At 49.3% G+C, this 26,839-nt stretch overlaps 1 protein-coding gene and 1 pseudogene across 4 annotated transcripts in view; one reads left to right on the forward strand and one right to left on the reverse strand.

Moving 5' to 3' along the window:
• Nucleotides 1-21,885, forward strand: part of LOC133890561 (uncharacterized) — a 45,878-nt gene extending 23,993 nt beyond the window's left edge. For 3 of the 4 annotated variants that reach the window (XM_062330989.1, XM_062330995.1, XM_062330988.1), the window contains 3 exons: nt 19,708-20,601; nt 21,035-21,184; nt 21,313-21,885. In XM_062330989.1, coding sequence (XP_062186973.1) covers nt 19,708-20,601; nt 21,035-21,184; nt 21,313-21,681 — 1,413 coding nt within the window. In that variant the 3' untranslated portion in view covers nt 21,682-21,885. Of the gene's footprint in view, nt 1-18,120; nt 18,967-19,103; nt 19,236-19,707; nt 20,602-21,034; nt 21,185-21,312 lie in introns of those variants that run through there. The other variant, XM_062330990.1, reaches the window with a different exon arrangement.
• Nucleotides 803-5,464, reverse strand: LOC133891143 (uncharacterized; annotated as a pseudogene).
• Nucleotides 21,886-26,839: the final 4,954 nt, after the last annotated feature.

Below are 26,839 nucleotides of genomic sequence, written 5' to 3' on the forward strand. Positions count from 1 at the left end.
ACCAGGAGGGGCGAAATGGGATCTGGCGGTTGGTGGCTGATTCAATGGCTCGAATTCGGCTTCGCGTCTGTGGGAGTGGAGGTAGAGGCAGGCATGAGGTGGCGGCTTGCCGGAGAAGAAGGTGTCGGCGCGGGTGAGGAATCGAATGTGGTTGTGCAGGATGTAGTCAGGGGAGGAGAGATGGAATGGGCTTAACGGTGGTTGGATTCAGGCATGATCAGGACCGTTCGTGCAAAATCCGACGATAGAATGCTAGACGGAGCAAGAGACGAGCTGTTAGTAGTGCTATGAGAGAAATTACGGAAAAAATAATGGTATGGGAGCTGAACGGTTCGATTGCAGTGCTACCAGGACAATTCTGCCTTTTTTTTTAATTCTCACAGAGTACATCAGTGTAAACTACAACATTGCTGAATTATGAACATGATGAACTAGAGAGGCAAATATGTTCCCCGGATATCAGAGCAGATGAAATCCATCCCACGTTCAGAAAAGAATCCATAGTTGGCACTGTAAAATTCTACCCTGAGACACAACAACTACTGTTATGGTGGATCTCACATGCTTGCACTGGTACAAAAGGACAATTAGGTGTGCTTAATCAGAACATCAGGACAGACTCCAGTAGGTACAAGAGCACGGAATCAGTTGGAGGTTCAAATCAAAACTTAATGTAATCCGCAATAGTTTGAATTGTATGAAGTAAGTACTCTTGTTCCGCTTCACTCCGAGATATATGCTTGCATGTTTGCAACCCTGCATCAGAGAGATGCCTAAAGGACACTAGTATTGTGCTCGTGCGTTATGATAGCATCAGAACCTGGAATATTTCACCAATAGATTTGGTAGAGTACAACTTCACACCCCAAGATTTCCGATACATATCAGTCCAAAATGATTGAAGTGCTTCTGATGGTATTGAAGCCTGTAAACAAAAGACAAACATGTTACCAAAACAATTCACCAGAAAAATAAGGAAAAACTGAGAAGGAACCAACATATGGGAAACATGTGAATTGACCTCAATGGAAGCTAGCTGCAGGTTGACAATCTCATTCCTATTGGAACAGAATAAGAAAGATTAACTGCTGCAACGAAGCAAACTTATCTGTACGACTGCAACAAAATATTGCACTAGAGTACAACTGCACCTAAAGTTTGCAAAAAAGAAAAAAAAAGAAAAAAAGAGTGAAACAGAGCTGGAACTTTAGGACTACATACCAATCTGCAGTCATGCCATCCTCACTGATGACTGCCCTTAGAGCAACAGGGTTGGAGTGAGTTCTCTGGTCACCTTGAACCCCAACTGTTTGAACAGCAAGAACACAGCAAAAGCTTGCCAAATTTCATCATAGAGGCTTGCATCTTTAATAGCTTGAACAAATATCTCGTCCACCTGAAAGAAATAAATAGAGAAATCACCAATTAACATAATATATCAAAGATGCTCTAGCAAAATTTCAACAATTCCAAAAGCTCGAACCTGACGAAGAACCTCCAGAGCATTGCCTTCTGTAACATCACCTAAAACACGTACAACAAGACCAGACCTAGGAAATGGGTGTCGCTTTAAAAATGAATTTGGGATACACAGGATTACTAGTTTTTACTGTCACCAGTTGTCATCAGGGCTCTTTATTCATATTTCTGTTTTTAACTTACTATAAGATTTAAAACAAGAGTATCCTATAAACTGTACAAAAAGGTCTGCTACTTACATAATACATAATGACAATCTACACTAGAATAAAACAAGAAAAAAGAAGAACATATTGCTGTTTTGCATGTGTAGAGATCAACTGTGCTCACTACGAAAACAAGAACAAGAAAAGTTTTGCCATACCCACACGTCTCACATAAACCATGCTCAATAGATTAGCTCTTTCTTATTAATTAGATGTCTCCAAGCAATTATAAATACAATAAGCAAAAACAGGAATTATTGGAACAAAAAAAACAAGGCAGCTAGAGCAAGCATGATATATAACTAGTGAATTTTCATAAAGTTACTTAACACCGAACATAGATCTTTGTTGTAAATCATTTAAATTAGAAGCGCATTAAACACAACAATGCTAATGATAATAGCAGACCACGAAAAATGTGTATGGACTAACCTTTTCTCCTTGGAAATCTAATTTCATAGTATGTATGCTTGTAGTATCACGTAGAACTTCACTTAACACAAATCCTTGCACATCTCTTAAATAGGAGCTTAGTGGTTCGATGAGCTTTAACACAAATCCTAGAACACGTACAACAAGCCAGCACAATGTAGATTGTCACCTCATCCTTAAATAGGAGCTTAGTGGTTCGATGAGCTTTAACTTCATATCTTTTGGAAGGCCACCGACATTGTGCTGGCTTTTGATAGTGTGGGAATATGTCCTTCCACTCCCAGGAGATGGGCATGATTCAATTACATCAGGGTACAATGTCCCTTGGACTAAATATTCAGGCCTTTTCCCTATCTTCTACTCTAGCTTGTGAAAATCATCAAAGCCAGTTATGAATCCCCTGCCAATAATCTTTCTTTTCTTCTCTGGGTCTGTGACACTCTTTAACTTACTAAGAAATTGCTCTTAGGCATCATCAACACATGTGACTGGCAGGTGCAAGTCACTTTCAAAGGTTGACATTACTCGTTCTCTCTCCTTATATCTGCAAATGAGGTTCCATATTAGTTTCATTACCCATTGATTTGAAATAAGCACATGTTCGAATAAAAAACTTACAGAAATACAACAGTATATTATTACCTTAATAGACCATTGTCAACAAACAGGGGCGGAACCAGCCCTAGGCTAAGACCCAGGTTGATCCATTCAAATTTGGTTTGGATCTAAAAATTTCTACTGTTTCTACAGTAATTTAAATGGAAATTCCGGCCCATAGCCCGGACTGAAGCCTAGCTTGCTATGAGCCTGGGTCCGCCCTGTCAACAAAAACACAGTGAAGTATATCTCCTATTGCCTTGTCAACCAGAGTGACTATAACTGTTGAACCAACTCTACCTAATAAAGCACAAATAACATGTTCATTGGGGCCAACCATGCTTTCACTACCACAGAAAGGGTCATCCCTGCCCCACTTTTATTGCCAGTTCAGTAATAATCGACAGTATAAAGTATTACTGCCGGTTCCTAAGCTTCAGACTCGCATAAAAAACCGAGCCGGCAAGAACCGACAGTGGTAGTAGTTATCATTGCTGTTTCGTAAGTAGAATCGGCATTGATAATATTTTTATCACTACCGGTTCTTTAAAAGACGCATAAAAAGATGTGCCTTTAATAATCCGTAGTGATAATTTTTATCTCAACCGGTTCATATTCCAAACCGGCAGTGATAATATATATTACTGCCGGTTTTTAAAAAGACATGCATAAAAAGATGTGTTTTTAATAATTGACAAAACGAACCAGCAGTTGTCACTGCCGGTTTGTAATCCAAAGTGGCAGTGATAATTTTTCTATAAATAGAACCCGTCTACCACAGACTCCCCCATCCCATTTCGCTCTCCTGAAGCTGCTCCCGAGAGACAGATGCGGTTGCAGTGGAGCGGTGGTTACCGTCTCCACCGTGACTACCTCTGTTCCTTGTGCCTAGCTTCAACGCGTCCTTGTCGTCCGTCCAGCTGTAACCACCTCGCCGTCCTTCGAGCTTCGAGCCATAGCCATATCATTTCGCTCTCCTGAAGTCATTCTCGAGGGACAGAGATGGCCTCTGTCCCTTGTAAATGGCTTTAACTCATCCTCCATACCGAGCTTTGAGCCACCTCGTCGTCTCCTGAGCAACCCGCGCGGTCACGCATCTTCCCTGTCTCCTCATCTCCTCTCCCTACGGTCGCCTCATCTCCTCCCCCTGCCTCCACCGCGAATGTAGATTTAGATAGACGTCTCCACTGTGAGCGCAAATCTTGTGTGAAGATGATTGTGGCAATAATAGGTAGATCTATATGAATGGCAAAAAACACAAATGCGTTGAAGACGGATTGTGTTTTTGCCATTCATTTAGACTTACATTGTTACTGTGAATGTAGATTTAGATATTGTCATTCGTTCAAGCTAGATATATGTATAAAATACTCTACCACGAATATTTCGACATGGGGTCTTCTGTCTCAAGTTTAAGTTTCTTGAACTTGAGACAGATCCCCAGGCTAAAGAGTTCCTGGTAGAGTATTTTTGCAAATACGGAAGGATTATCACTGCTGGTTCAAGACATGAATCGGCAGTGATGGTTAGGTTATCATTATCTGTTCATGTTATGAACCGGCACTGATCATCGAGTTATTATTGTGGGTTCAAGACATGAACTAGCAGTGATACCCACTATCACTGCTGTTTCCTAAGCCGTGATTATCATTGCCGCTAATTTATTGTTGGTTTAAAAACTAGTAGTGATGTCAATTTTGAACCGGTAGTGATGATATTTTTTTAGTAGTGTTTGGATGGTCTCGATTTCTTCATCCGGCACATCTAGCATCTTCCAGTCGGCTTTTGTCACGCAAATATCAAAGAGAAAGCGGCGTAGCATTTCCATTCCTTGAGCCTTGAGGTGAATGTGTAACCTTGCATCATCATGACATTGAAGAGAAAATAATTCAAATGAACAACAATAATCACATATCCTGACATGTAAATGATTACTCCTTTCCAACCCAATCAGTAGCTCGATTTAGAAAGCAGGCCATTTATTTGATTATTTCACCATGAGAAAAAGACGATGAATGATTCAAACAATAATTCCAAATTTAAACCGAACAATCAACAACAATCTCTGTACAACTTTCCACAATTTTTACCAAGGAAAAATAAGCTCTCTTTTTCAAGAAATGAGAATAAACGAAAGCAAACTTGTAATTTAACTAATAATTCATCACAAGAATCGTAACGGTTTGTACCTTGGGCTGTTACTGGAGCCCATAGAAGCGCTTCTCTGGGTTCTCGATGGCAATGATGGCGCCCTGCACGCTGCGGGTGACGACATCGAACCCCTTCGGTAGCCTGACCACCTCGCCGTCATGGCTCATCCACACCATATGTCGCTTCCCCACCTCCGCCTCTCCCCTCTCTGTACAACGCAAAGGACGGTGCCGTCATCTCCACGTCCATATTCCTGTACTCGTGCCGCTCGCCGGGCACGACAGTGCCACCGAGAGACTGCACGAGGGGCTGCATCCTGTAGCAGACACCAAGCACGTGCGCGGTGGCGTCAGTGGCGAAGTCGAGGAATCCCTCGGGAAAGGAGGGTGCGCCGACGGTGTGGACGGAGTGGGGACTGCTAGAGAGGACGATGGTGCGTGGGCGAAGTCCCTTGAGGGAGGAGAGCGGCGTCATGCCAGAGATGCAGAGGGACAAGACGCCCCAGCTACCAGACACGACGGGTGGTGAGATGGGTGTACAGTGTACCGCGAGCCGAAGTTGAGGATGAGGACCAGATTCTCGGCGGCGGTGGAGCCCATGGCAGCTGGGAGGAGGGGATTATGGTTTTGCAGTCAGGTTGGGGTTTAGGAGAGGAGGGAGGGGGATGACCCAGGGAGGGGGTTTAGGAGAGGTTTGGAGAAGGAGCGGAGAAAGGATGGTGGATGTGGGAATGACCAGAAGTGGGGGTGGGACGTGCGGTTCCGTTTTTAGCGGAGTCACGCGGCATCTCCTTCGTGACACGTGCTATGTGAGGAGCACCATCGTCTTGTCGCTGCTGCACGCCTGGGCAACTACCTGCGTGACACGCGTCGCCTCCGCCGTTTGACTTCCTCCTTGCGAGCGTCGTTTTCCTTGCGACGTATTGCTGACGCCGAGCGCCGGGTTAGGATTCGGGTGGGGATCTTTGTCCGACGGACTCTAGATGGATGGCCCGGGACGACGGCCGACCTAACGGTGATGGCGGGCGGTGGGGTGTCCTCAGCTGGCTGCCACCGCCCCCGGTGTCCCCCCTCATCTCTCGGTCAATCGGGGTGGAGATCCAGCCGGACATTGATTGGTTTCTTCTTCTGGGAGTCCGATTTGATTTGCTCTTCCTTTGGTTCCACTGTGAACAGTCAAATCCGAATCTCTCATCTTTAGCTGCAGGTCCTCCAAAATCTTCCAATTTAGATGCAGATGCTCCCTGGCCTGTCTGAGGTGGTGCAATGGGACAACATGTTTCACTAGGTGCTACTTCATATGGCAAAACACTCACAGTAGGTACTTCAGGTGGCACAATACACAGATGTTGCAATATATTTAGCTCATGTACCTCAACCACTGCACTGTCAAATACTCCTATAACAACCTGAGCACACATATCTGGTTTGTACAGCTCAAAAAAGTCTACCATCTGACTATCATCTACTAGCATAACGTCCTCACCCAACCTCCTTCGTGGAACCACATATAAGTTGTCTGGTTCGTGCCCTATTTCAACTCAGTGCATAAGCTATTTATCAAGGAATCTAGTGAAAAGTCATCTACCTCCACAACCCATTTCACAGTACTGCCCTTGTTATAAACTTTTATACCATCTAAGTCTCTAGTCACAAAACCTTCAACTTTAAGCTCTTGCGTTAACCAATTCCTACCAAGAAAGGGGATCAAATTGAGTCAAACTTACTCGAATACGGAACAACATCTACTAAATCCAGCCAATCCACATGCATTTTGGGGTGGAGGGGAGGGGGATGGATGTTAACTTGTCTCGGAGTGGTCCTTCTCCTCCATCGGCAGCGAAGGGGGCTGGAGACAGGGTCAATTACGAGCGCCTTCCCGGACCTCACGTGCCCTCCGCCTCTATCGCCGCCGATGAGCTTCAATCATTAGTCGCCTCCATCGCCGTCGTCGAGCACCAAAGCAGTGGGTTAGGGTTTATCGGGCACAAGAGGAATGACAACACGAGCTGATCGGGTCGAACCGAGGACTCTTATAAGCTACGGCGGGGGCAAATCGCCCTGTACAGAAATACAGCAGCCTAATGGCATGGTTCAAATTTGTATGAAATTATAATAGCATGGCTTTAATTTCTAACTATGCAATGGTATATTTCAAACAAAAAACTTATAATGGTAGGTATCTAACTAACCTTAGATATATAGAGGTACCCCGCTCGCCCATCTCCTTTTCCCTGACTCGTCGCTCGTAGCCACCGCAATTCACCCCACCCGGCGGAATACAATCCCCGTGCGATGATGCCGTCGGCCGCAGGTCAGGTGGCCGTGGCCGTGGCCGTGGTCGTGGCGGCTGCGAAGCCCGCTCCTGCCCCGGTGGTTGGGATATTGTAACACCCTACTTTACAACTAAACATATTTTATTCGAATATGGAAAATTTTGGCAGTATTTCCTCTATAGAGGCAGTATAACTGACCACACAATTCACAGGCAGACAATATATGATATAAACAACGTAACCACAACATATATCTATCTACACCATATACAGGATTACTTCTTCAAGTACAAAGCTTATTACAGCACGAACGACATACTGTCAAAAATATGGTTATCAAACATAAGTTTAGATTATTGGTATTGTGATAAGGTAGTGCGTGCAACTACCAAGTCCATCCCAAAAAAATGCACGTCAACAACCTAAGCGTACCTGAAAAAAGTGAGTTAACGGGGTGAGACAAGCTCAACAAGTAACGGCTATGAATATAAACATATCTCACTAGATTAAAGAGAATTTCAGATACAATCATTTTTCTCACCATGAAAAACCAAAACATATGAGTTTTAAGCCATAACAATCTTGATTCACCTGTCAACGGAAACACAACAACAAACTCCAATACGGTCTCCCATATATCATGGCACTAACCCCTTTCAGATTCTGTATTTTTCAAACATTATAATAAATGTATGAATGCCATGATGCAACTCCATTTGAGAGTTTTGCGCTGGGCGATGCCAACCTCTCATGCAACTCCATGTATCGGTACGAATCACGCACGATGGCAGTGATCGGCCTTTATCACCATATGAAATGCATAAATGCAAATGTATGTATGTGAATTGACGTCAATTCTTATTTTTCTTTTGATGATTCTTTTTCATGAGTATCACCATTACTAGTTCATAACATCAACGATATACTCAAAATCAATGAAATGACATTGATTTAATTCGTCAAATGCGACATCATTCATCATATGAATAAATTGGAAAATATCAGATATTTCAATTTTATCTGTGAAAGAAGTAAAACATGAATATAAACATTGCATTGAATTACACCCTCACATTACTTGCCTTTTACCGAAGCGACGAAGGGATTCGATTAGATACGCCCGGAAGCACTACCACCTGCACAAACACATTTTAGTACTAAAGCACATCTGAAACACATATAATGTGAAGCATCAATCCTACGCCTGAAAACGTCGCATACACGTCAACACTTTGGGACATGTCGAACGGAAACTCCTAAAGCATAAATTGATGTGACATCTCTACTCCAGAGTTGAATTAGAATTCTTTTACTGGTTAAACCTTATTTTATCAAAAGGAATGGATATCTAAATTTGGATATCACATCTTCGCTTTAGCGACGGCTATCGAAAGCAATTCGGATTATCGATCACGCATCCGATGGAAATCGACTGATTCAATTGAATCTCAATTGCCTAGGGATTATGTCGGTGTATTTAGAACCAGGGGTCCCTAAGTCCCGAGGCCAGACCGGCCGTCCACCACATATCACCACCCTGCAAGATAGGTAGAAACAGAGTGCTCGGGAGAGAGTGCTCGGGGCTGCACGTGGCAGCCCCCGAGGACTCGGTGCCCCGAAGGTCCCGCTGAAGTGCTCGGGAGAGAGTGCTCGGGGCTGCACGTGGCAGCCCCCGAAGACTCGGTGCCCCGAAGGTCCCGCTGAAGTGCTCGGGAGAGAGTGCTCGGGGCTGCACGTGGCAGCCCCCGAGGACTCGGTGCCCCGAAGGTCCCGCTGAAGTGCTCGGGAGAGAGTGCTCGGGGCTGCACGTGGCAGCCCCCGAGGACTCGGTGCCCCGAAGGTCCCGCTGAAGTGCTCGGGAGAGAGTGCTCGGGGCTGCACGTGGCAGCCCCCGAGGACTCGGTGCCCCGAAGGTCCCGCTGAAGTGCTCGGGAGAGAGTGCTCGGGGCTGCACGTGGCAGCCCCCGAGGACTCGGTGCCCCGAAGGTCCCGCTGAAGTGCTCGGGAGAGAGTGCTCGGGGCTGCACGTGGCAGCCCCCGAGGACTCGGTCCCCCGAAGGTTCGCGCAAGCTCGTTCAAAGACTCGAAGGGCCCCGTCGTCAGGGTGTCATCCAGTCAAGGGCCCGATGCCGCATTTAATAGGCGCGCGTGGCCTGACATTCTAACATCCTGACATTCTCGGCTGCCCACGCCCCAGTGTCAGACCCTGCCATGCAATGGCAGGGGGGCGTGGGTCCATTAAATGCACGGGTCCCGTCCCGTTTTCGCCTGCGCGCCTCGGGATAACGTCGCCAGAATCGAAGCGCTCGGCCTGCCACCCTGCCCTGGCAGGAGAACAAGACAGGGTGGGCGCACCGGGCACCTCTGAGGCTGTCCGGTGGGCCCTTTTCAGAGCACCCCGAAGCTTCCGCAGCGGCTGGTGGTCGAATGCACGCCGCCTTCCTCCACCGCCCCTGTCACTTCGCCAAAATGAAATGATTACGCCTTTCTCCGTGGCACCTGGGCATTCGCGTCCCCTCTTTCCCATTCAGGATATGTCGAGGTCGGCGCATCTATAAAAGGAAAGGATGGAGGACACCGAACAAAAAAAGGGAGAAGAGGGTCAGTCGAAGAACAAGAAAACAACAGCCCCCGATCGCAAGACGATCAAGAGACCAGCTAGCTAGAACATAAGAGCCTCCAGCTCTTTGTAAACAGCTCTCCTTGGAGAACCAGATATATCCTTGAAGGATCCCCTTCAAGGATAGATATAACACTCATACAGGAGTAGGGTGTTACGCCCCCGCGCGGCCCGAACCTGTTCAAAAACCCGGTGTACCCGCAAGCCAGCGCATTTACTTCCGTTCCCGCTTTTTTCCCGTACAAGCTTTTCTAGGATCATCCCCCCGGCCGAATCTCTAAAGAGGGGTCTCTCGGGATCCCTGCGACAGGAGTTCACTCTCCGACAGCTGGCGCGCCAGGTAGGGGGGAATATCCCTAGATTGTTTGTTTCCCTTTTTTCTCCACAGGAAAAGATGGCCGGTGGGCACCGTCTCCAGCGTTCCGGCTCCACTTCCAGTAACGGAACGCCGCCCCACGACCAAGAGGTTTTTCCCGCCCAAGGGGATCAGGGCGCTGGGCCCATCAGCGCCGCCGCTGCCGGCGTACTCTCCGACCCCCAGCAGATGGTCAGGGCCCCGGCCGCTAGGTCCGCCTCTGGATCACCTCGAGACCCTACCCCGGGCAGGTTCTTTCAGGTTGGCTACGGAGGAAGGGCAGCCACTCCCGAATCCGTGGAACATCGAGCATCTTCGACGCTTCTACCCATAGACGGTCAAGCTCGCGGTTCAGGTTGATAAGGCCGGGGGCTTCTCCCCGCCCGAGCAGTCTGGAGGCTTCGCCCCGTGTGGTAAATTGCTGTCACCCAACCTTGTAAATATCGTACATTCAGTATTTTAATAAGCAATCACTATGTCAAATTATATCTCTGGATTCCCTATGTTTAATCTGTCTGGTGAGGTGCTCGGTTGTGCGAGAAAAAGTTCGCTCTCTCATTTTTTCCCGTTGACAAAAGAATCCCAATCGGTATACATGCGAGCAGTCGCCGCTGACTTACGTCCGGCATGGTAGGCTGTGGTGTTCGGTGTCGTGACGGGCTCCCGGGCACTAACCGAGTTTCGGGGCGCTCTGAGTAATCCCATCACTCGAGCTGCTCGAGTAGGCCGGAGCTCAGGCCCTCGGAGCGGGCTGTCGGTGCTCGGTCTGGCCTGTCATACCCGGGCGCCACCAAACCATAGGACCTCTAGGTTATGCCTCTGTCCGCCTTTGTCTGCCGGTTCGGGTATTCGAGAGGTCTCGGGTCGAAAAAAAAAAACGAGAGCAGTCTATGGCAAGTACCGCACTAACAGAGCGCACCAGACAAAGAAATTCTATATTCTCTCTTTCAAGTCACAGGTCGGCAATCACAAGCAGTTCGGCCGCAAGGGCTTCAATGCCCCGGTCTCTGGTCGGCCCCAAGGGTCTTCGGGTGGTCCTACCGCCTAGGCTTGGGTGGTCGAGATCACCCGACCCTAGGAGCCTCGTATGACTCTGGGCGCTCGGGCGCTCCGTTGAAAGGATCAAGTCCCCGGGCCCCCGAGCTCGGAATCAACCCCTTCTGGGTCGGCTGGCCGGAAGGCCGACGGCTGTCCGGTGAGTGGTTATGTTCAGACAAGTCTGCTTTCAGTAAATTTATGTTCCCGAGTCATTCTCGGGGGCTCTTGCGCTTTAATCTGCTCGGTGAGGTGGTCTCTTGGCACGCAAAAACCCTGCCGCGTGTCGGCTTTTTTCCAGAACGACAGAGCGGTTCGTAGAAAGGAGTACCGTGCGTGCGGTAACGTCTGACCGAAGCCCTTCGTGGTGGTCGTGGTGTTCGGTCCGCTCTTAAGGACCCCGAGCACTACCGGGTCCTCAGGTGCCCTGGGTAATCCTATCACTCGAGCTGCTCGAGTAGTCCGGAGCTCAGGCCTTGGGGGCAGGCTGTCAGTGCTCGGTCCGGCCCTTTTTGAGCCCGGGCACCACCGGACCGCGAGGACTCTTGGTCACATTCTCGCTCACACGCGTCTCTCTTCTACCGGCTGAGTGGTCGCAAAGTGAAAAGGTGTCCGCTGGGCACGGCGTGTTCCGGGCAGGGCCGTTCCATCTCCCGAGCAAGGGAGTCTGTGTCTTTGTTTCTTAAACTAGGCAGTACGGACTCGCGAGAGCTTGAAGGCTGGCTGCGCCAACGCCAGCAACCAGAACAACTTCATTTCTCGGGGATGGGAAGGTCGGGAGCGGCCCGACTGAGTACTCCTCGGGACTTCCAGGCGGAGCGCCAGAGGAAACATCAAGCATACAGAGAAATTGGAGTTGCGAGCCCAAGGAAAAGCTGCCATTATATTCACAAGACATAGACAAAGCATTTTTCTAAGGGTTCACTCCTAATATTCACTCCTGCATCTACAACAAAAGAAAAAAGGGCGCCGAAGGCCTAGTCAGCGGCAGAGGCGTCGGCTGAGTCCTCTGAGTCGTCCCCGGGGGCTGGCGGTGGCGGCACCTCTCGCCTGAAGCCGGCCGCCACTGCAGAGGCGGTACTCCTAACCGCTGCTCGGGCGACCTCCTCCTCAGCCTCGACCACTCCCTCCCGCGCCGGCTCCAATGGGAAGTCCGGGTCCCTGCTTCGGTAGCAGGCCAGGACATGCTCGGCCACGGCTTGGGCCAAGCCACGTCCCTCCCGGGCGGCAAGTTCCTGAACTGCCCAGGGCAGGGTCTCGAGGCGCTCGCAGACCTGCTGCAGCTCCAACACTTGTCGTGCGGGGCCGTCGCCCTTCGTGTCGCCGACAAGCCGCCCAAGACCACCTTTCTCCATGGCCCGTCGCATCCGCCGGAGTATATCCTCCAGCATCTGCACGAGGTTGACCCGCGAAACAAAGGCTGCCTCGAGCTTCTCCCTGGCAGCCCGCAGCTGTGCCTCGAGTCCCTGGTCCTCGGCCGGACCGGAAGAACCGCCAGCTGCGGCGGGGACGGCATCCTGCTTCGCCTTAGCCACCACCTCGGACAGGGCTTGTTCACGGGCGGTCAGTTCCGCCTCGTGTTTCGCATTCTCTTCCGCCCTGGTAGCCGCGGTGGCCGCCGCGGCAGCGGCTTCGCCCTCCCGGCGACTCAGCTCGCCCTCTCGGCGATTCAGTTCGCCTTCCCGGCGACTCAGCTCATTCTCCCGTCGGGCCAGCACCTCCTCCTGCTGGACCACCGAATCCTCCCGGGCTCCGAGATCAGACGCTAATAGCTCGTTATCCACTTCCCGGATGGAGACGTCCTCTTCCCAGCGCTTGACTTCTCCTCTGATCTTCTGGAGGTCGTCTTCCCAGCGCTGGAGGTCGGCGCGCGTCGTCTCGACCGCGCCCTCTCGGCGGGCCAGCTCGGCCTGCCGCTCCTCTGCAAGCCGTTCCCGGGCCGTGACTGCCGCCTCCCTCACCTGCGCCTGCCCCATCCTGGCAAGGGCCTCGGCCGCCTGCTGCCTCGACGCCTCAGCCAGGCGGGCGGCGTCTTCTCGTTCCCGCGCGGCCTCTGCCCGCGCGGTCCTCAGGCCTTCTCGTTCCCGCGCGGCTTCCGCACGGATGTCCTCCAGGAGCTTCTGCTCCCGCGCGGCTGCCGCGCGGGCCTCCTCTCGGGCGCCCGCCAGCTGCGCCTTCTCCAGTACCAGGCGGGCGTGCTCGGCCTCGAGCTCCCCCTCCTTGGCCTCCACCGCCGCGCCCAACTGCCCGACTGCGGCTCGGACGCCTTCAATGGCGGCCAAGAGGGGATCGGCAGGCCGGCCAGGCACTGCGAGCGCCGGTGGGTCCCAGGCTTCTCCGCCGGATGCCTCCAGGGGGGCCGAGCTCTCCACAGGGCCCTGTGCCGCCATCCGCCCCGGGCTCTGCCTGCCCGGGGTAGGCTCCTCCGGAGCCAAGGCCTCGGACGGCAGCTGCGTTCCCGCATCAGCCGCCTTGCCCACCGGCCCCGGCGAGGCATCCGCCTCCACCATTCTCCGCCCCGGGCTCTCCGCGCCCGGGGTAGGCTCCGCCGGCGCCCTTCCGGTAGTCGCCGCCACCGCCTCTCTCCCTATGGCCGCCACGTCGATTGGCGCCTCCACGTCGATTGGCGCCTCCGCCGTTCCTACACTGGCCTCCGCTGGCGCAGCGGGCAGGTTCGGCTCTGGCCTTGGCGCCTGCTCCCTCTCCGTCGCCGCAACGCCTGCGGCCGGCCTACGGGAGACAAGTAAAAGTTGTCAAAACTTAGTTCGGGCCGAAAGGACCCATGGAAAAGCAAGAAAAATGACTCACCGATACCGCCATTTGGCCGCTGGGAGCCTAATGTCCGGGTCCGGTGCCGTCGGTCCGGACCCCTCCCGCCGCCTCTTCCGCTGAGGGCTCGGCTGGGCCACCGCGCGGGCCTCGGGTGCCGCCGCACGAGTCTCGGTCTCCGCCGCGCAGGTCGCAGGCGTCGGCGCGGGCCCCATCCGCACCAGGCGCGGCTCCAGCACCGGAAACGCCGCCGCCGCCGTCGGCGACGGCGGAGACTCCGGCAGCAGGATCAAGGCCCGGGGTCGTTTTCCCCGGTCTCCCGGCGTCAACTCTTCAGCAGCTTCAGGGGCGCCCTCTTCTCTGGCGCGGCGGCTACTGCTTGTGGCGGCCCCGTCGCCAGCCTGCGCCGAGCTGCCAACAACCTCCTCACCCAGGAGTTCTTCCAGCCCGGGGAGCTCAGAGGCCTCGGGACTCCGGCTTCTTGGCCGGTCCACGGGCCCTTGGGCGTCAAACTCCGGCAGCCGCCTGATGATAGCCACCCGGTCGGGATGGGCGCAGAGCGCCATCTCCGGCCACGGGAGCTCCGCCCGGCTCATGTCCTCCGACCCGGTGATCACTCGGGTCATCCCTCGCAGCTCCGCCTGCCCCAGATCCCAACTCGCGCCGATCTGGGTCCTAGTGATGTCCTCCGGCCCGGTATAGAACCAGCTTGGTCGGGCCCGCTCCCGCAAGGGCGCCAGTCGTCGACGCAGGAAGTCCACGACCACCATAACAGAGGTCAGCCCGGACTCGCGCAGCTCCAAGATGCGCTCCAGCACCGGCTTTAGCCTCGCATCTTCTGGCGGCGGCGCCTCCCACGTCGATCGCCGAGGTTCCGCCGCCTTCTCTGGCAACTCGAGCCGCTCGTGGGGGTCGATGTCGACGAAGAACCAGTCCCGTCGCCATTCCTCCCACTTGCTGCGCACCACCTGGGGAATATAATGGTCCCCCAGGCCTTCCCGGAGCCGAAGGTTGCAGCACCCCGCGACGTCCGCCGTGGAGTGCCCCCTCTTCTTCCCCACCGGCCGAAGGACGAAGAAGTGGCGAAGCAGCGTCGCCGACGGCATCACCCCCACGAACATTTCGCAGAGATGTGCGAAGACCGCCAACGCCACGACGGAATTGGGGCTTAGGTGCGCCATTTGGATGCCGTACGTCTCCAGCACTTGCAGGAAGAAGGCGGAGAACGGCGGCACTAGCCCCGACGCCACAAAGGAGGTGAAGAGGACGGTTCGTCCAGGAACGGTCGTCGTCGGCGTCAGAGTCGCCGGCCTCACCACCACAGCACCCTCCTGACCTTCCGGCACCAGCAGCTTCTTGATTTTATCCGCCGCCTCCTCATTCCTCAGGCGAGATTCCGGCAAGATGCTGTCCGGAGTCCTATCCCGGCGTCCTCCTCCAACCCTCGTCATCTCAGCGGAGTGGAAGGCGTTTTTTGGTGGTGAAGAGAGAGAGAAGGAAGAACGCTCCGGTCGCCTGGGAATTTCCTAGGGGCTTCGAAGCGCAAAGGAAGCAGGAGCACGGGTGCGAGAGAGCGTGAAAAAGGGGAACGGACCGATCCATTCCCCCTTTTATATCTCAAAATTCAAAAACTGCCGCCCCGGACGGTTCGCTCGGCGAAGCGTCGCCTCGGTCGACGCAACTGTCAGGCGAATCTCCCGCCGATCGCGCGATGTCAGCGGTTGCCAGGCGTATTTTCCTCGATCTGCGCGGCGACCGCGCGGGCCGCCCGTATGATTATCGTGCCCCTCGGAAGTTGTATGGACACGCGACCACTCATTTTCCCGTTGGGACATACTTGATGTCTAAAATCCGCAGGGGCCACCTCTCGAAAGCTTGCCACATGGCATCCGGCCAGCCTTGGCCTCGGTCGCGACGAAGGGCCCATTCGCAGTCTCCGTCCCATCGACTGCCAGCGGGCCCGGGGGCTACTGTCGGTGTATTTAGAACCAGGGGTCCCTAAGTCCCGAGGCCAGACCGGCCGTCCACCACATATCACCACCCTGCAAGATAGGTAGAAACAGAGTGCTCGGGAGAGAGTGCTCGGGGCTGCACGTGGCAGCCCCCGAGGACTCGGTGCCCCGAAGGTCCCGCTGAAGTGCTCGGGAGAGAGTGCTCGGGGCTGCACGTGGCAGCCCCCGAAGACTCGGTGCCCCGAAGGTCCCGCTGAAGTGCTCGGGAGAGAGTGCTCGGGGCTGCACGTGGCAGCCCCCGAAGACTCGGTGCCCCGAAGGTCCCGCTGAAGTGCTCGGGAGAGAGTGCTCGGGGCTGCACGTGGCAGCCCCCGAGGACTCGGTGCCCCGAAGGTCCCGCTGAAGTGCTCGGGAGAGAGTGCTCGGGGCTGCACGTGGCAGCCCCCGAGGACTCGGTGCCCCGAAGGTCCCGCTGAAGTGCTCGGGAGAGAGTGCTCGGGGCTGCACGTGGCAGCCCCCGAGGACTCGGTGCCCCGAAGGTCCCGCTGAAGTGCTCGGGAGAGAGTGCTCGGGGCTGCACGTGGCAGCCCCCGAGGACTCGGTCCCCCGAAGGTTCGCGCAAGCTCGTTCAAAGACTCGAAGGGCCCCGTCGTCAGGGTGTCATCCAGTCAAGGGCCCGATGCCGCATTTAATAGGCGCGCGTGGCCTGACATTCTGACATCCTGACATTCTCGGCTGCCCACGCCCCAGTGTCAGACCCTGCCATGCAATGGCAGGGGGGCGTGGGTCCATTAAATGCACGGGTCCCGTCCCGTTTTCGCCTGCGCGCCTCGGGATAACGTCGCCAGAATCGAAGCGCTCGGCCTGCCACCCTGCCCTGGCAGGAGAACAAGACAGGGTGGGCGCACCGGGCACCTCTGAGGCTGTCCGGTGGGCCCTTTTCAGAGCACCCCGAAGCTTCCGCAGCGGCTGGTGGTCGAATGCACGCCGCCTTCCTCCACCGCCCCTGTCACTTCGCCAAAATGAAATGATTACGCCTTTCTCCGTGGCACCTGGGCATTCGCGTCCCCTCTTTCCCATTCAGGATATGTCGAGGTCGGCGCATCTATAAAAGGAAAGGATGGAGGACACCGAACAAAAAAAGGGAGAAGAGGGTCAGTCGAAGAACAAGAAAACAACAGCCCCCGATCGCAAGACGATCAAGAGACCAGCTAGCTAGAACATAAGAGCCTCCAGCTCTTTGTAAACAGCTCTCCTTGGAGAACCAGATATATCCTTGAAGGATCCCCTTCAAGGATAGATATAACACTCATACAGGAGTAGGGTGTTACGCCCCCGCGCGGCCCGAACCTGTTCAAAAACCCGGTGTACCCGCAAGCCAGCGCATTTACTTCCGTTCCCGCTTTTTTCCCGTACAAGCTTTTCTAGGATCATCCCCCCGGCCGAATCTCTAAAGAGGGGTCTCTCGGGATCCCTGCGACAGGAGTTCACTCTCCGACAGATTATGTAGGAGTCACCTTCGAAGGATTGACGACAAATCCAGCGAAATCAAAAAACTTCCCAATCCTTCTCTTTTTCTCTTTTTTCTTTTCTCTTTTTTTTTCTCTCCTTTTCTTTTCTTTTCTTTTTCCTTCCTTTTCTTTTCTTTTCTTTCTTCCTGGCTTTCTCATCGTGCTTGCTTCTTCCTTTCTCTCTGCTTGCTTCGGTTAGTATAGAGAGGGAGGATGGAGGTGCATCGGCGGCGACGGCTCGCAGGTGCATGGCAGCGGCGCGCAGGTGCACGACAGCGCGCAGGCGGACGGCAGCACGCGGCGCAGCGCACAGGCGCGCGGCGGCGCGATGGCGAGCAGCAGCGGCACAGCGGCGAGGCACGCGGGCGGCGCGTCAGCGAGTAGGCGCACGGCGGTGCGGCAGCGGCACGAGGGCGACGCGCCCAGTGACGAGGAGAGAGAGAGAAAGATGAACGCGAGAGGTGTCTGGATGGATCAGGTTGAGCGCCGATACATGTATTTATTTTTTTTAAAACAATCAACGGTCTGAATTTATTGGACTTACTACGGGTCACAAAGTGCTCGAAACGGACATATGAATAGCAAAATGGGTTCATCTCGACGAGATAAATATAACCACAGTCTCCGATCGTCCATACGAGCAACAGATAAAAAGTCAACTATTTGATCAAATCTCTTTTTTTTCTCTCAATTATTCGGTATTACAGATATCGCGGGAGCTGTACCCGTCGGAGGATGACCTCCCGTACGAGGAGTCCTCCGGGAGCCGTTCACTAAAGGGGTGGTGGCGCTACCTCGTCGCCCGCGGCGCCGCGCCGTTCGCCAAGCGCGCCGTCATCTACGAGCGAGCGCTCAAGGCGCTCCCGGGGAGCTACAAGCTCTGGCACGCCTCGACCACGCGCGCCCTCACTCCACTGACCACCCGGCCTACTCGTCGCCCAACAACACTTTCGAGCGGGCGCTCGCCAACATGCACAAGATGCCGCGCGTCTGGATCCTCTAGTTCACCTCGCTCCTCGACCAGCGCCTGCTCACGCGCGCGCGTCTCGCGCCTTCGACTGCGCCCTTCCCGTGCTACCGGTGACACAACACCGGCACCGACGGCGGCAGACCCTCAAGGAGGGAACCTGGCGGACACCACGCGCACGCGACTAGTCACGCGGCACCTCCTTCGTTACACGTGCTGTGCGAGGAGCACCATCGTCTTGTCGCTGCTGCGCGCCTGGGCAACTACCTGCGTGACACGCGTCGCCTCTGCCGTTCGACTTCCTCCTCGCGAGCGTCGTTTTCCTTGCGACGTATTGCCGACGCCGAGCGCCGGGTTAGGATTCGGGTGGGGATCTCTGTCCGGCGGGCTCTAGATGGATGGCCCGGGACGACGGCCGACCTGGCGGTGATGGCCGGCGGCGGGGGTGTCCTCAGCTGGCTGCCACCGCCCCCGGCGTCCCCCCTCGTCTCTCGGTCAATCGGGGTGGAGATCCAGCCGGACATTGATTGGTTTCTTCTTCTGGGAGTCCGATTTGATTTGCTCTTCCTTTGGTTCCACTGTGAACAGTCAAATCCGAATCTCTCATCTTCTCAAAGGTAAGTTCAAAGCAAGGAATAAGTGAATAACTGGGAACATTGAAAGGTTGTTGTAGTTCTTCGAGTCGGATATCTGTTCTTTTGGGGGTGGGGACGCTTTATAAATAAACTCGAGTCGAGCATCGTGTTTTCGGCAGAGCTACTTCATCGCTGCGGAGGAGGAGCTCGCACCTTTATAAATCAAATCGAACATTGGATCTTCGGAGGTGCTAAAACCCCCCAATCGGATTGGATTATTCATGGAGTTGAATAATAATGGAATAAGCTCCGTAAGTCTTGTTATCTTTGTTTCCACCGCATCTGCTGTGCGTTGTTACTTTTTCACCATTCATCGTTTAGGTTCAGCTGCTTTATAATATGGTAAACCAGGATGTTTTCTTGTGCTGGTGAACCAGGATGTGCTCGACTGTTTTGTGACTTTTTAGTGAGAGGATACACAGGATTACTAGTTTTTACTGTCACCAGTTGTCATCAGGGCTCTTTATTCATATTTCTGTTTTTAACTTACTATAAGATTTAAAACAAGAGTATCCTATAAACTGTAGAAAAAGGTCTGCTACTTACATAATACATAATCAATTATCAAAGTAGGGTTTGTAACAAACACGTGATGCAATACAGTACTCTTGCTGGATATGACTTGTCACTTATTCGACGACTATTTTTGGGTACATATAACATTATGTATCTTGTAGTTAGTCATTTGCTAACTGTGTAACTGGATGGTCTATTTTGTTGCAGAATGTGGAGGATGAAGATAGACTCAGCGTATTGATTGATGATCTTTTACTGTCTATCTTGGGAAGAGTTGATATAACTACGACTGTAAGGACAAGTGTATTGTCAATGCGGTGGAAACATCTGCCGTGGTTGCTCCGTGAGCTCACAGTTGATGCCAAGGATTTCCTACCTATCCCGCAACCAAACCCCATTGAGAATGAACACATGGATGAAGCAATGTCATCGCTTGATAAAGCGATCAGGAGCTTCTTGGCTACCCCTCGGATTGAGGGTGCCATTACAAGGTTGCAACTTAAGATCTACTTGATCAGTAACTACGCATTTAACATTGGCCCTCTAGTTAGTGAAGCAATTGACACTGGGATCTTGAAAGATTTGAACCTTGCTTTTTTGGACGAAATGGAAATTCTAGACTGCACGGAAGAGCGTATGCTACAACAAGCTGGTGTTGCGAGAGACTTTTTTAGTGATTATCCTAGTGTATTTCATTGCCTCACAAGGCTATCTCTATACAACTTGTGCTTTGCTGAATGGGACATCAATCATCACCTATTTGACTGCTGCCAGCAACTACAGCATCTGTATCTCTCAAATTGTGATGCAGGGAGGTTCAGGGTGTGGAAGATAGATGCTCCGGATTCAAAACTCAGTGTTCTTCAACTCAACATGTGCGTGTTGGGAAGACTTGAGATAGTTTGCCTGCCAAAACTGGAGCGTCTCGAGTGGGATACTTGGCTTTGTCCCCGTGCCCCCCTGTCATTTGGTGTTGTTCCGTCCCTGAAGGAATTATACCTCATATGCGGTGCAGTAAGACATATGCAAGGATTTGTGTTAAGTGAAGTTCTACGTGATACAACTATACATACTATGAAATTAGATTTCCAAGGAGAAAAGGTTAGTCCATGCACATTTTTCGTGGTCTGCTATTATCATTGGCATTGTTGTTTAATGCACTTCTAATTTTATATGATTTACAACAAAGATCTATGTTTGGTGTTAAGTTACTTTACGAAAATTCACTAGTTATATATCATGCTTGCTCTAGCTGCCTTGTTTTTTTTTGTTCCAATAATTCCTGTTTTTGCTTATTGTATTTATAATTGCTTGGAGACATCTAATTAATAAGAAAGAGCCAATCTAGTGAGCATGGTTTATGTGAGACGTGTGGGTATGGCAAAAAAAGTTTTGTTCTTGTTTTCGTAGTGAGCACAGTTGATCTCTATATATGCAAAACAGCAATATTTTCTTCTTTTTCTTGTTTTCTTCATCTTTCTTTGTTGCAGCGCTTGATGAAAATGGAATTCTTTATTTGTTTTTTTTCTGTCAGCTTTGGATGCAACCGGAAGGAAAACAACCTTGCACTGGATTCAACAAGTTAAGGAAGCTATCTGTACATGGAATTTTCGTAGATTTCAATCTACTATGGATGAGAGTCCTCCTTGAAGCTGCGCCATTCCTTGAGATGTTTGATATTGAGGTAGATTCATCTATTTGCTTTCCCTCTTCAATTTTAGTCTTATATGTTCTCTATGCAATGCAAGCTTCTTAGTTTCAAGAAACACCTCCAATTATCACTAAGAAAGTTGACTCATTTGTGCTTATTAGATATGGGAACATCCATGCTTGATTAACGATTCAAGGCAAAGTTTTGGGGAGAGGACGAATCCCTTATGGAAGGTGCCTGAAATCACAAGCCGCAAAAACTCTTTTATGAAAGTGCTCCAGATTATTGGCTTCAAGCCGCTGAAACAACAGATCGAATTCATAAGAGCTGTTATGCAGCAAGCTCCCAATTTGGCCACGATTGTTCTTAAATACGACGACCCTTGCGAGGACTGCGAAAAAATGGGTATTTTTCCACCACGCTCTTCTAGTGAGTGCGTGTTTCCAAAGAATAAGGATGAGAGAGATATGGTGGACAAGCTGCTCATGGTTGGAGTCTCCTCTTGCGCCCAGATTATCTTCGATAATTAGAAAGTGCAATGCCTGAATCTGGAGCGAGTTTAAGATCTTTCCGTGCCTACCGAAAAATAATTCCTATTTAGAATACCTGACTGAAATAATGTTGGGCTCTTGCAACAAGAAGTGGTATATCATCTTTTTGGAGGTTGTTGGTCGTTCTAAGAAATGCACTTTTATCCTCATTATGTAATAAAAGGTTGGCGAAATGTTTGTTTATCCTTTCTCTGATCATCTCTCGTAGTGTGGAAGTTGTAACAAAATAGGTAGTAACCTAAATCATCAAGAAATAAGTACATTATCAAAATACTTTGGTTAGAAGTAGAAGATGGGAATCAATTGGTACTCTACATTTTCAACAAGAGTGCAAAGTTATTAAACTTCAGAACCTTCTTTGTCAAATCTACTATGCCAATGAGATGAACAGTATTAGGGAAGGAGAGAGGAAGAACAGTCGCAGATCTTGCATTCATTAATTTGCTAAGTATTAGGGAAGGTGTGTTTAAATATTGTGGGAATAAAAGTTTTGTTTAACCCCTTCATAGTTACAATTACAGCTTATGACCCTCCAAAACAAATTACAGCTGGTGACGATTCGAGTTGATAGTGTGGGACTTTCTTGCTGCACGCCGACCTTTCCACTTTTTTAATCTGGAAAAGTAAATAGTAAAAAAGTTGAAATGCGAGCAAAATATCCTTCACTTCGTTCAAAAAGTTGTCGCTAACGAATGCTCCGAAGCGAAAGCCAATGTCTGTGAACCGAAGCTACCAAACTCAAAGACAAGGAAATCCTTGACAGTTTGACCCCAGAATTTCAACTATGTGATGTTGCAAATGTTTGCGATTGAACCACCTTTTTTGAATTCTCACAGAGTACATCAGTGCAGGCTACAGCATTGCTGAATTATGAGCATGATGAACTAGAGAGGCAAACATATTCCTCCGAATGTCAGAGCAGATGAAATCCATCCCATGTTTAGAAAAGAATCCATAGTTGGCACTGTAAAATTCTATCCTGAGACAACTGCTGTCATACTCTTTTTTAAATTTTGCCAGTATCTCAGCCTGCCCAAAATGAAATGTACTAATCAGAAAAAATATTGTTGGTGCAATATCCTTCCGAGTGTAGTCGTCGGTTTCCACCATTGTGTAATCGATATCATACATTTGTCCTAAGATAAACTATATATATCACGCATATGTCCTAAATTAAATTATATATATACTGGCCCCATTTCATGTAAATGAACTAGAGGAGACCATCCGGGCATGGTGCAATTGGTCCCTCTTATTTTTACTGTGACACGCAAAAGTTCTATACTTCGAGAGCGAGGCTATGACACGTTCGTTTTGTTAGCCTTCTTTTATCTCATTCACGGGCTATGCATGTAAATACAAAGGGTGGCCTATTTTATTGAATAATTTTTTATATATTATTGGTTAAAAATTCAATCTCTGATATTTCATTAGATCTCACGTGTCATTGACTGAGACGACCCTAAATGTCATAGACACATGATGGCATATAAGAGATTTTTAAGTTTTAATGATAGCATATATGGAAGTGCCCCTATTTTATTTGGAAGCTACTAACCACATCTTATCACAGTGCACTCTAGTCGTATCATAGATTTCTTAGACATATATTTAATTCAATGTCATAATTTTGTCTTGGTAAGTTCTTAGCCGCTTGCCCTGTAATCGTAGATTCATTTTTTTTCAAACTTTTTCACATGTGTAGTAACCATTTTATATCACATTTTTTTGGAAGTCATATTTTACTTTAGTTTAGTTGTATTAAAATTAGGCACCGATCAAATAGGCCCTTACCGTCCACTCTCTGCCTTCCCTGATTCATGTCAGGAGGACAAGAGAGCTGGGCACTTGGTTCAACGAGTCAAAAACAGAACCGACTCCCCGATAACTCTTGAGTTGTCTAATTAACTATTTTTTTATCTATAATATAAAGTTTTTATCTATAATATAAAGTTCACGTGGGCGACCGCCGTCCTGCTAGGCGTCTACCCGACGGTGCTCGGCGAAAACAATGACTTCTGGGTTGCGACAACCATTGTTTTCCTAGAAGCAGCAGGGTATGCAGTAATGCCGCTACTCTCCCTTGTTGACAAATTTTAGGACGTGTGTAGTCACGCTTTTCCTTTACTCTCATTTCTTTTTTTAATCATTACTACAGAAACAATCATTTCTTTTCCTTTTAAAACCGAAAGTAACCAGCAGCAATGAGTATCACTACCAATTCTTAAAAAAAAAAATAGTAATAGCTTATCCAATAAAAATCGACTCTAATAGTCAAGTATCATTTTCGGTTCGTTATATTAATCGGCAATGATAATAAAATACAGCTTATTAAGCTCTCGACAAAATTTACACCTTTGTTGTTAATAATTTTTTATTTGAAGCAATATAAATACCTACATAATCGTCTAAAGATTTGTGTAGGAAAAGTCAAAAGAATAAATTATCTCGTAATCATCAACTAAAACTATGATGTGAGATGGTAAGCAAGCATCGTGCAAGGGGTGAGATCATTGTTCCATTGTAAAAAAAAAACTCTTTTTTAACTCAGAAACTAATTCAAAAAAACTTTGGAAGGAGAAACCACGTACTGAATCATAAAATAAACTACCGGATCTGATGTAACACTAGTAGCTATGATTAAAAAAACCATAAATAGGGCCATAAAATTGAAAACTGCAACTTAAAAGATTTTTATCGTGAGTTTGGTAACTCGTTTTGATGAAATATCTGTGTAGCACTGACTTTCAGATATAGCACTGTAACTAAATAAAATTAGGCGCGCCGCGTCGCTGTAATGAGGCGCCGATCACACGGCCGGCCATCGCAGTAGCGCACCACCGTGGGTTGAAAGGATTCACAGCGATGCAACAACGCGGCATCGAGTCCGTGCCCCCGACAGCCGGAGGAGCAGACCGTGCCCCTCGGGATTATCTTTGGCGACCTCGGCCAAGGAGTAAAAGGTATTAATGCCATGGTCTCCATGTCCACCTGCATAAAATCAAAACTTCGTGTTTTTTCGTTAGCGTTAGATGACACATTCTTTGGCCTCTTTTTGGATTTTCCAGCTTGTCCCTCATGGTTATCTTCGTCGAGGAGGTCGTCATCATCGTCATCTTGGTCCCTATTCCATGGGGTTGATCGGTCTCTCTTCAATTTGGAAGCTTGTGCCCTCTAGGGTGAAGGTGATATCGTATCCCGCCAGGCCGAAGACAATATCCGTCCATGTGGAGAACACAAAATAAAAAAGAAATTGTAACAAGTTTTCCTGGTTGGGTCTGGGCTATATTCATCCTTTCTTCTTCGTTGGGTCTCACAAACAACCATGTGGAAAACAGAAATTAAAAAGGAAATTATAACATGTTTTCCTTGTATTTTTTTCGCAAGGAGTTGTGTCTTTGCGTAGCTCAGTTCAGGGGTAGGGGTTGTCATTTTGGCCAGAATTTCTCTGATTTTCCTATTACTATGTATTCTACCATTTTATTTCTGTTACAATAGCAGCAACTAAAAAGAAGATAACATAACACCACAAATCTTGGAGAGGGACATCACATACACCAAATAACAACCATTCCAGAGGCGTACGAGGGCAACCAAGACCACACCGAGGAAAGATTTGTTGAATATTTTGGGGTTTCCCCTAAATTTCATATTTGGATTTTAGTCAAATTTGGAATGATAGATTATTCAAATAATTAAAAGGAAATAAAAAAAGGAGAAGTAGGGTATCTTAGGTCTCTCCTAATGCTCCACATTAGCTTACCTTAGGTATTAATTAGGTATCTACCTAAGAAAAATCTGATGTAGCAATCAATTTAAAAAGAAAAGATAAGAAATTTGTTTCTTATAGAAGATATTAGCTTTTTAGCAATCCTAGATAAATATGAAACAATTAATTGTCTTGAGAGACTAAAAAACTAGAAACATATTATTGATGATAAGATTGGCATTTACAGTGGCTATTGCAGCGGAATGAGATCAGTACATATAACCATGAACAATACAACCGACCATAAACAATACTTCGACCACTGAACAGTAACCAAGAGCAGGAAATACGGATAGATGTTTGGATTGAGAACGTAGTTGAATAAAAAAAGTCAAACTACAATAAAAGATACTCTGGTAGATGTATGAGAATTTACGTGGTTGAATAAGAAAAAAATGATTTCAATCGATCATGATCCTCTCATCTCTCATATTTAAAAGGCACGATGTCTTAGTCGTACAAAATCAGAACTTCTAATACAAACCAAATAAAACTTATAGATATGATTCGACTATTCAATCGATCAAACACAATTTACATTACCTTTAGTCTTTTGCCTAGCTCCTATAATCGCGTTCTTTTTCCCATCTATCTTGCTACCCGTTCTTGATCTCGACGATTAAAGATAAGTCACCGATCATCCGCGTTCCAACGGGGTCTCTCCTGAGTACATGACAATGAAGGTCCGACGACGCAGCACCACAAGCGGGATATCCTTGATACTGCTCACTGGATATTACACAAGAGATGCTCAGTGTTTGGTGCAGTATTTTTTCGTGTCAACACATATATACATGTATTGGAAGCTTATTTTTTTAAAATCAATATCTTATTCTGTCCTTTTAGATATCAACTAAGATATAAGATATTGAGAGTAGCTTTGGGCCACTCAAGGCTACTTGAGCTGAGCAGTCCAAAGGGCTGCCGCACTACCACAACAGCAGGGTCCTGTGGCCGAAACAGCGGAGGTGTGGCAGCGACACCGTCCTCTCCCATACTCGATAAAAGGGTTGCCCTTCTTCTTTCCTCTCGAATAGCGTATCCACGTCACTCCTCAAAAACGGGTGCTTCTCGATCTTCCTGAGTTACGGCAAGTTAGTCACCATGGGAGGCAACAAGGTGTGCCTGCTCTTTCAGCGGACTCGCGGCTTCGGCGGATCGGCGCGCGGTCTCTTGTTGCATTGGCGTCGACTGCTGCGTAGCCTCTCTTGCACTTCTAACCTATGCAATTTAACACCGATGAGCACATAATAGAATAAACTTGAATCTTTAGCAGATCTTAAGCTTTGAGATCAATGCAAAATTTGAAGTTTAAATATATATTTTTAGTTCAAAATAAGAATAAAATGCTTTAATCAAAGACTTTGA

This window comes from Phragmites australis, chromosome 14 (genome assembly GCF_958298935.1).
Source record: "Phragmites australis chromosome 14, lpPhrAust1.1, whole genome shotgun sequence".
Taxonomy (NCBI): domain Eukaryota; kingdom Viridiplantae; phylum Streptophyta; class Magnoliopsida; order Poales; family Poaceae; genus Phragmites; species Phragmites australis.